This window comes from Pygoscelis adeliae, unplaced genomic scaffold (genome assembly GCF_000699105.1).
Source record: "Pygoscelis adeliae isolate BGI_AS28 unplaced genomic scaffold, ASM69910v1 Scaffold114, whole genome shotgun sequence".
Taxonomy (NCBI): Eukaryota; Metazoa; Chordata; class Aves; order Sphenisciformes; family Spheniscidae; genus Pygoscelis; species Pygoscelis adeliae.
Window position 1 is genome coordinate 2,998,070 of NW_008824587.1, and position 10,819 is coordinate 3,008,888.

The window sequence follows — 10,819 nt, forward strand, 5'->3', positions numbered from 1 at the left end:
ATCACAATTGTCCAATCGTTAAACTGTTGTCCCCAAAAAGCAGTCGCTTCTAACTCTTCAGCAAATGTTTTTGTAACAGACAGTAAAGGTTTCTGGCTGCAAAAGCTTTGGGTTTTTTTCCCCCACGTTTCTGTTCTCCTTGGCTTTTCTGCGCAAAAATACTGTTGGAGATCACAAATGACACAAAACTTCTCTGAAGAAATAAGGAAAATGTATTTGGTGGTGTGTTACGTGGGGGGTTTTTTTATTATCTGTATTTACTTGGGTTGACAGGCATCTTTTCCTTGACTTCGGCAGGCTTTGAGTCTGCCTTCAAGTTGCTAATTCACAGAATTCAGTCATTTGCAATTGATGTCTTCCGCGTTTCTGCATTCTGGCAAATTAAATCCTCCAAGAACCCTCATTTTGAATGGAAGTCAAGAATACGTCAAGCATGATGCAGCATGCTCTTTTTTTCTCTTGTTGCTGTTTTGCTTGCTCGTTCTTTCTGTTATACCATGTATGAGCCTTCTCGTTTCCTGCGGATGACTGTTACAAACTGTGGTGTTCTTGGTAAACAGGCTTTTGAAAGATGTTCATTTTTCCTACGTACCTTATATTTCACAGAAAGCCAGATCTGTGGCTCATGAGATACAGCTCTATTTAAAGCTCTTTCCCACCACTACACGGTTTTTCACTGAAATCAGCCTGTGATGCCTATATTTTAAATGTCTGGAACATTATGACCTCTTAACTCGTTCAACAAATATGTAAAAGTTCAGTTGTGCTTTGTTAATGCAGAAATTATTTTAAATAGTTCTTCTGTATATAAATACTTCCCTTTTCTCCCGAATGTGCTTATAGATGGGTAACTTTGGGTGTCCTTTGGAGAGTTTTTCAACAATTACATTTATGCAGAAGTTGCACTTTAAATTTGTTGCTGACATGGGACAGAACATTATCTGTTCTGGGCTTGAGGACAAGTGTTATTTCATGGAAAGTGGGCAAAAAAGAGAACGTGTTTTCTAGGAAATTATGATTTGGCTTTTGAAAAGCGGCAGGAGAAAATGCCTGCTGAATGCTGTTGAATGTCAGAGCCCAGTACTTGTGGAGGTTCAAAATGGTTGATCCATTTTGAAAATTCTCGCCTAAACATCTCAGTGCCTTTGTATCCTTGCCTTTGGAACAGCGATAAAAAGCTAACAAGCCTGTTTGCTACAGGGCTGATCAAATTGGTATTTCTACCATGCTTTCAAATTGTAAAATACTCTACACGTTTAAGCACAGAATATTCTAAATATTCCTCCTTTGTCTTTCTCCCTTTCCTTCAAAAAAATAAAAAAACAAACTGTATTTGAAAGTAGCTATTACTCTGGTTTTTACTCAGCCGTGCTGCCTGGGCATGCCCTGCCGTGCCAGGTGCTGTACGTGAGTACATGTACAGAAGGAGCTGGCTCCTTTCACTTGCAGTCAAAGGTGGGATTGAATTCCTCTCTTCCCTCTGCCGTCAAAGCGAATGGGATTTTGCTGTTGACTTCACTGGAACTGAAATATATCCGCTCTGGCTGTAGGATGGTCTGAATCTGCTGCAGGAACTTACAAATACAGAACAACCTATTTTTATGTGACTCAGAATCTGAAAGGACTGGGACTGAGAAATAAAGTTTCTCTTTGGGGGGGGGAAGTATCATTTAACAGGGATGAAATTACAGTAGTTCTGTCAATATCAAATAGTCTTCTTCAGAGTTACTTGAAAAATATATTAAATGCGATCAAGGATTCATTCTGTTTGTTAGCTTTGTATTTTATTGCCATCAGAGGCTCTATAAGTGGTCTGCACTGCTTTCTCAGAAGCTGCAGGGGCATGTTTCCAAGTTTTCATGAGGGTTAATCTCTATTAAATTCCATAAGCTTGCCGTAAAGATGGTACAATAAGCTGGGAATGCAATGGGACATTGCACGGGACAGAGAGTGATTGAGGACTTGTTATGAGGCGCTGAACCTGATCTGTTTGTGGTGTTACCATTCAAGATTTGCTTATCAGCTCTCTGTGCATTGAGTCATGTATATATTATATAGTTGTGCACACAGGAACCTCATTATAATGCTCTTCAGTTCTCATTGCCTCAGCTGAAGTCCATTGTAAGTACCACATTGGAACATGTATTTTTTGGGCTTCTGTGTGCAGCCAGGGAGCAAGCTGAAGTGCCTGTAAAATGTATATTTTATATTTAGGTGTATAAAATATATATGTGTCTGTGTCTGGGTGTGTGAATGTTCACCTGCCTACAAAGAGAATAAATTTGATCTTTCAACTTTTATGGAGGGGGGCAGGGGGACTTGGTGAGTTCTAGAGAAGGTGTGTGGAGGTTAGTAAAAAGTTGTTATTAAAACAAAATCCTTCATTTTGTTTTGAAGTATAATGGAAGCAGGAGATGTTACAGCCTGGGTTTTTGGCTTTTTTTTTTTTCCTTTTTTTTTTTTATTATGTTTTAAGAAAGAACTTTTCCTGCTCAGTCTAGTTTTATTGTGTTTCAATCCCGTCTCCCATTAACATATTCTCTTAATGAAATCAGAGGCTTTCAGGACTTATCCCAACTTCTCAAACCTAAAAGCTGCAGTCTTTATAATCAAGTTTCTTTCTTCTGAATGTCTTTTCCTGGTGTAGTTGGCGGTTGGGGGAGTCCCCCTGATGTCTTGAATCGGTTAAATAACATTGTAACCAGGCCCATTTCTGCTTTTAGCTTACAGATACTGTTATTGATCACAGTCGTTATGCTGGTGGTTAGGGATCTGCCAGAATAGGCTTTACTCTAAGCAAACACAAGGTAGAAAAAGTTCTCCTGTCCCACTACTGCTCCATAATGGCAATAATGCTTCTTACTTAACAGATGTAACAAATTCATCTAGATGGAGAGTAGATCAAGCAAGCCTCTGGGGTAGGCTTTTATCTTTTGGGTCTTGGAAAGATGTCTAAGGTCTCAAATTAATTGTCCTGTTCATCCGAACCAGGATACGAGCAGGATTAAAGCTTGCTTGTGTGAGTAGAGCATACAGGATGGCTTCCCGTGCACTTCCAGTAGCACTGTTTTATTTGATCTGTCCAGACACTCACATGGTGTGCAGGTTTTATTTTCACAGTTTGGCTCTGTGTCAGTTTTAAATTTAGATTTATTTTTTTATTATTATTATCATATATATATTTTTTTTTTTTAGATGAACCTCCCTGGAAGGCAGGAATCAAACACAGATTTTTTTTTTTTTTTTTTTTCATGCCCATTAGGGGGCAATTTTAAAATGAGATCTGTCTCAAGGGGCTGAAGGGGATAAAAGACAAGGTGGAGATGGGAGGAGGGGAGAAGCTGTTTTCTGAGTACATTATGTTTCCTGCCATTTGTTTGGGTTTTTTTTTCATTTATTTCTCTTGGACTGACCTCACACTTTGGAAATTATGCACCTAGTTTTTTATCCCTCATTTTTGTCTTACTTTTTTTTTTTCCCCCCAGCACCAGGAAGAAGAGATGCCTCATTTTGAAACCTAAAGGGGGGAATAAGAAAAGTCCTTTGTAATATATTGCCATATTATCACTAAATCCCCTGACAGTTGTGACACAGAAGCAAGTCACCTGTCACTTAAGCTTGAGGTCTCTTTAATTTTCTCCTGGAATTCGCACCAGGCTGTCTTTAATTTGAGGCCTTTATTGGAATTCTGAAACCTTTCTGCCTCCCCGGTGCTCAGATCTATTCTGAGTGCTGTTACAGAATGTATACAATAACCAACAGAGGGATTCAGAGGGGGCTGAAGCACTGTTTATTTAACACTCTGGAGGGATTTTCGTGCTTATTCGGTCCTGGCTACCCGGCTTTCAATATCGCTTTGACAACCGTTATGCCCTTCTCATTAATTTTAAACAGTTAAAACACAGGAAAAAGAGAAAAAGTTTTCATTATTAAAGTGCTTTACTTTTTAATAACAGAGGATTCTGTCCGCCAGGGGAAAGGGCAAACCTCACTAATTTCACATTCATATTAAAAAACGCTGGGAAGGTGACACTTTGTGCTGCCAGGAGGCTTAACAAAAGAAAAGTGATGGGGGCTAGGAGGAGCAGGCGGGGGGGAGAAAGTTTTATGTTTCACGTCAATGGAAACTTGTTAGTCACAGCGACAAGTGTCCACTTTGGGGAGGCAGCTCCACTTGTAGTTTATTAAACCTTTACAGAGGCCCCTCGACTGGAGACTGTCTCAACTGATTAATAGGTGCACGTTAAGTCAAACTAAAAGGCGTCTGTGAAACAGGCTGTGTTGTGAGTCTTTCTCAAGTGGATTGGGAGACAGATAGCAGAGACCAGAAATCTGGGAGACTCTTCACATAGCCTTAAAATACCCACCGTTGTCTTTGCTGGAGATGCAGATGGACAGTCAGTCCAGGTGGTGAGTGAGCAGGAACTCTAGTCCCCATACCTGCTTCGCTGAAGAATAACCCAGTGGCTGGAAGCTGTGGGATCCTGAGTTCAAAAGAGAGCACTGTGTGGGGAATTTAGACTGCATACGGGGTCTGTCTCTGGGCAGATTTGCTGTTAGGCTATAGAGTGGCAGATCTGGGTCAGCAAAACATTTTGTGTAGGGTGCCAGCAGCATTGCCTGCCTTCCATGACCACCGAGGTTCATGGTGTCAGTGTGATATGGTTCCCCTGGACTGGCAGCAGTGCAGAGGTGATGCTTGCAGCTGCGAGGGAAGGAGGCTTATGCAGCATTAGCATGCAAATCTACCGGGGAGGAACAACGGGATTGTTGCCTTGGCACAGGCCTAGTACAGAGTCGTGGGAGCTAGATGTTTGTTTTCAGTCAGCCCTGGTCAGATGAGGGGTTGACCAGTATCAAGTTACTGCCTTGGATCTGGCACTCTTAGACTTGGATGCTGGTTCCTGTCTGAGTAGCTTTTGAGAACTGTGGCCCTTTCTTGGGAGAGGTTCACAAGCGTGGATGCTTGGCTTTGCACTTTGCTGTCAACTTTCCATCAAAAATTCTCTTGTTTTCTTGTCTGCATTTCCTTTCTCTGCCTGGGTACTTTAGAGAGAGAGACAGCCTCTTTTCTCCTCCCAGTAACAGCTTGTTCCCAGGAATGTTTGCTTTCCATTTCCTGAACTGCATCCTGCAGTCTGATCCTGGGAAAGCTTGAGCACATGCAAAATTGCCCTTTTGGTCTAAGGAAGTTTCTTCCGTCATGCTTTTGGTGCAAGGGGCTTGTCTTATTCTAGAGGAACCATGTGATGGCAGTTACCGTTAAGTTTGACTTGTTGACAGTGAGAAAACTTCATGTAGGCATCAATAGTGAGAAGTTCATTTAGTTGACTTTGTTCACAGGTACAGAATTTGGTCCATTCTCTGGAGCTTGGGGGTGAACGTAGATCTTCTGCCCCACGAGTACCAAGAACAGGCCAGGTGTTTTGGGGAACTGCACAGGGGAACTTGGCAACATCAGTCTAAAACTGTTAGTATAGAGTCTGGGGGAAGTTATTCCAAATAACTCCAATGGAAACAAGCAGTGGTATGTGGCCTGTTGAACCTGGGGAAAAAAAAAAAAGCAAGGGAAAAAGATACGTGATAGATGTTAGAAAACACAAAATTAAAACTGATTTGCTCTCCTCACCACACAGCGCTCACTGGCTGCTTTGACTTTAACATCTTTATCTATTTTTTTTTTTCTCTAGTAATATTGAGAGGATTACCTTTGTTGGCCCCTGGGTGGTTACTGTGTGATTTTACTGTTATTAAATCTATTGTAAACTGCTTCATTATTCCTGACTCAAATTCTCTCCTTCCTCTAATCCTCCCACCGCCCTTGTAGAAATCCTGTGGCACGGACCCTCAGGAAGTCCGGGAGCGGGCCACAGTCTTGCAGACAAAATTTGAAAATTACGTTCACTCCAGCGAGGGGACTGTCCGGTGGGCAAAGAAAGGTCAGTGCATTTCTTTTCGGTTTATTCCAGAAGGGCTCATATAAGCTGCCAAGGTTTTCTTCTGGGGGAGAGCTTCAGGGAAAAGGCCTGGAAGAAACATTTTGGGGCCATTGGGCTCTGTAGGGGGTTGAGATGGGCCCAGAAGGCTTTGTGATGATATTAAATGTTAATTTCTTGCATTCCCGTATTACGTGCAAATGAGGTTTAATCTTGGCTTTCGATAGGATTCACATCTGAGGGCTCTGACCCAATCGCATGAGCGAATAGATTATGTGTGTTATGCTGGGAAGGTCGTGAGTGACCTGCTTAACCACATCCTGGTGCAATACCCATTAGATGCTTTCAGTTTACACCAGGGATGAATTTGAAGCCTGTAAGACAGGATGCCCTGGGAGCAACTGTTAACGGGCAAGGATCTTGGACTGGAGGTTGTTGTGTGGGATGGGAGAAAAATGAGAGAGAGGGCAACTACTCAAAAAGGCAGGAAGAAGAAAAACTGGGATGTATTTAATAATAATTGCAGCTAGGTGCAAATCTGGGATTTGATCTCCCATCTTTGCCAAGCAGGATGCACAGCAGTTGTCACTGAGCAGTACAAGAAACTCTTCCCTTCTGCTTCTCAGTTTGGAAAATCCAGAGGAAGGTGGATTATGAGGAAAGATGAAAAACTTGCCAGGGATGTGGTAGGAAAATAAACACTAAGCAGTCTCCTGAGAGGAGCCATAAAGGTGGTGCAATGTAGGCACCCTGCTTCTATGTACTGTTCAGCTGCCCAGTAAGGATGATCCAGGTGCACCTGAAAACTGAATAGCTGTTGTAAAGGGAATGCAGGAAGTCAGGCCCCAAAGGTCCTTGACAATTACTTGGAATTTGGTTATTAAATATTGAGACAAGTCCACAAAATGCAAACTCTTTATGCAAGAGACTAAACCACTCTTGCTCACAATGTATAGGACTAGCGCCTTTCCCCTTTTTTTGAGTCTCCTCTTCCCACATGTCTCCCTTCCTGATTGTTTTCTTTTTCACCTCATTTGTCACTTTGATCTGAGTCAAATCCTGGTATGTAAGCTTGCGTAGAAGTCCTGTTGATTTCAGTTCTGCAGCTTTTCTAGTTAGATTTGGATGAGAGGGGTCCTGATGAGATGAATTTTAATGGTCTACATCATTTCTGTTTACCATTATATATATACCTGCTGTATGTGTGTGCGTACAAGTGTATCATATGTGCTAAATTACATAAATCACATACTAAGGGATCCAAAACCAAATGGGGAGATTGGCCTTTGAGCTGTACAATGTCATCATAGAAACTGGATAAGGGAAGGCTGTTCTCAGGATGGAAGTTAAGTTCAGCATTAACATTGTTTGGAATCATGAGAAGTGATTGTTCAAGAGGTCAAAGGTGCTGGTGTTTTACTAACGTGTTAGGTGATGACATAGCAGAACGACTAGAGCTTGTACTATAACTACCTGCTTGCCCCAAATTATTCTGCATGCGTTTAATGATGCATGGCCGTATTGATGGGCAAGGTATTTGAAATCCTGCTGTTTCACTCTTTGCTCTACCCCCTGCCACTGCATGTCACTGTACTGATTCTCATCACCCCCCTCTGACAGTTGCAGTGTTGATTTTTTTTTTTTTCCCTCAGGGTTTCGAAATACCTTTCTCTAACCTCCTGTTAGAGGCTTGCACCCATTTTCAGGTGTGTTGTGCTACTCGACTGGTGTAATTACTTTTATAGCTGCACTTTTAAGTCCACAGTCTCAAAGCATGTGACTAACGTGATCAAATCCTTGATTCTGCATGGATGAGCTTCTTGTTGCTCCCCTGGGATTCCTTATACCCCATGCGAACTCCTAACCTGAAATGACTGTGACAGGGAGAACAACTGAATGGCTCTGGTCGCACTTAGAAAACCTCTGTGGTTTTGTCTCTATACAGCGTATGTCACTGCGCACACACACCCTCCCCAAGCACACTTGTTGCTGACCTCAGCACTAATAACTTTCTTAGCGACGGGCAAGTACAGAAAATACATCAGGAAATGCTGAAATGTGGTGCATCCCATTTATCTTGTACAGGAGCACTCCACCTCTTTTTCCTACTCTGCTATCTACATATGCAAATTTTCCACTGCTGAGTGGCTTCCATAAGCCCCCTCTTCCTCCCCTCTGCGCCAGGCATCATGAATAATTAACACGGCAGCTGGCTTTTGCTTTCATGGCAGACAATCAATTGGAAACTGTGCCAGAGATGCATTTGTTTCTCTCTCTTTTTCTCTTTTTTCCCCATTTTCTGACCTAGTCAATGTTAATAAGCAGTGTTTTGACTGCAGCCTGCTTTCAAAAAGGCGAGTGGCTCCCTGCCCGCTCACCCCTTCTGCCTCACAGTCCCGTGTTTTCCAAACTCAAATCAAATGGTTCAGTGAAGGTGCTGCCCTTCAAACTTGATTGACTGATCAGCGGTGAGGTGGGTGGGAGGAGGGGTATGGCTGGGCCCTGCTACCTGAAAGATGAATCCAATGAAGTGTGGAGCCCCTTTTGGGAAATGGAGGACTCTCGTCCAAAGGGTTGCATGGTGATAGGTACTCCTATCAGTTTTGGAGCTGTGGGGACAGATAGAGCTCAGGAGACTCTGATCCTTCATGCCACTGGGGTTACAGAAAGGGTAAGGAAGCAAACCCTGCTTTTCTCTTTCGTGTTTCCCCATTTTATAGCCAATTGTTGAGCGTTGTGCCTCATCCTTTCTGTCCTCAGCACCCATGTGTTGAGAGGGACAGCAGAGTTACAGGAGCCCACTGCTGTGGCACGATGCTTGAATCCGTGGCGGTTTTGGTGCATTCTTCCTTCCTGTTCCCACATGCTCTGTACGCTGGCAAAATGCCTCCACCGATTTATCCAGCCGTGCAGCTGAGGCCGCGCTCTGGGTCCAGCATTGGGAACTGGCTGCCAGCTGAGAGCATGGTGAACAGGTTATGTCACCTGTCTCACTTTCATATCTCATTACCCTCTTGTCCCCGTTTAAAAAAACAACAAACCAACCTATCTAACCTCCATCATATGTAGCGCTCTATTTTTTTTTTCCTTTGCCGTTCCACACTTACATTTCCTATAAAAAAGTGGGGATGCACAGGTGCAAAGGACCAGTCTAAATTCACCCTCTTACATGTGTGCAAGTCTGAATCCCACCCCAGGCCAGTATACATTGCCTTAGACTCATGTTGGTGTGGCAAAAACTGTAACAGCTCAGGCAGTTTGCTCCTGTGGCGTTAAGATGAGGTAACCTTTACATGAATTATGGCCTGACCAGCACTGTTACCAGTCTTTTTGCGTTGTTCACATAAAGTTCTATCTCTTTGATCACAAAATGACAAGAGAATTTCAACAACAACAAAAAATCTTTTACTATCTGGTGACTATAATTGCACATAAAAGCTGGAAAACATGCAACACTGAGAGGTCTAAAGACCTGATAGTAAAGATATAAAAAAGAATCACACCCACAAAGGTCTTCATTTAAATCTCATGGGTGCTATGATGAACCTTAGCAGCGCTGAGCTCCTCAGAGGTAAGACAGTTGCATGAGCTGTTTCGACCTGCTGGTACAGCAGGGCTGTTGGTTCAGCTTTGGGTTAGTGTCTTGCAGCTCTCCCTGGTTTTGCATGCTCTGACTCAGGGCTGGATCTGGCCATTGTCTGTCGGGACTTTGGGAAGAGGGGGGCCTTTGACACTTTGATTCTCTAACTCTGATCTGGTGAGTTAGTACCGGCAGCCTTTCCTATCTGAAGAACTGTGAGAGATGGGCTCAGCCTTCATAATAACAGGATCTTTAGTATCAACCATTTCAAATGCTGTGAGAAAGACAGCTGTATTAGCTCCAATGGGACCAAATTTGGAACGGGAGCAAGTTCATATTGTTCCTTTAGAAGAGTTACACCTTCTCAAAGCAGGTGAATTTGACCAATAACTTTATGAAAAAAAGCAGCAGAATAGGGATTTTGAGAGCATTTGAGCTGGTTTATAAGCCTTCAGAAGGATGGCCTTCAGATGAGACACTGAGACGGGGTATTTGGAATTCAGCATTCTCTTTTTGGAAAAACACAGGTCTCTTGATGCTCGGATGCCTCTAAAAGAGTAGCGTTGTGAAATTGGGAAGAAGGTGCAAAAAACTCAATCTTTTCTTCTCATCGATTGGGAAAAGGAGTTCACTTTACTCAGTAAACAGAGCTTTGATGGATTCCCTGGGTCCTTCCAGGAGCTGATCTGCTAAAATGACATTTTTATTACTGTTCATAAACTCCAATCTCCGGCTGCTGCCAAGAGATTAGACATAAGCTGTGGGCAAACTTGCTGGTCCGGTGGCTCAACAGGCAAGGGCAGGAGAGGTTAGAGTTTAGAGCTGGCTGCTGTCAGGGGTTGAGAGGGAGAGAAAGATGTAGGTGGTGGTTGGAGTGAGGGCTCGAGGGACACAGGAGGTTTAGCAAGCAGAGGAGCAGCAGGGGATTGAAGGGAGGCATTTTCTGAGCTGTAGAGTTTCCTTACTAGAAGTCCCTCTATTCCCCATAGCAGAGAGGACAGCCTGGGTGTAGTTAATGTTCCAGGTACGTGGAGGAGCAGTGGTAGTGTTCATATTAGTGGATGATCATATTTAGAGCAATGAGCCCTGAGGGAAGGGCATTACAGGAATATAAAGAGGTGAAGGGAAATTTGCACGCAATTCTATTATTTTTCCCTTTTGAGAAGGTGAGCTCTGTTCTCAGTGTGATGATGAGTCAGGAAATCCATCTGGATCTCAGATATTTATAAGGGACTAGCTAGTAACTGGTGAAAAATGCATGGACTACTGGGACTGTAGTATCAGAGGAGTCTTCCTATGCCAC

The 10,819-nt window shown here is 43.0% G+C and overlaps 1 protein-coding gene across 1 annotated transcript in view; it reads left to right on the forward strand.

Moving 5' to 3' along the window:
• The window catches only part of DDX31 (DEAD (Asp-Glu-Ala-Asp) box polypeptide 31), a 49,930-nt gene that overhangs the window by 27,444 nt on the left and 11,667 nt on the right, over positions 1 to 10,819 (forward strand). The window contains exon 18 of the mRNA XM_009322173.1: positions 5,828 to 5,939. Coding sequence (XP_009320448.1) covers positions 5,828 to 5,939 — 112 coding nt within the window. The remainder of the gene's footprint in view (positions 1 to 5,827; positions 5,940 to 10,819) is intronic.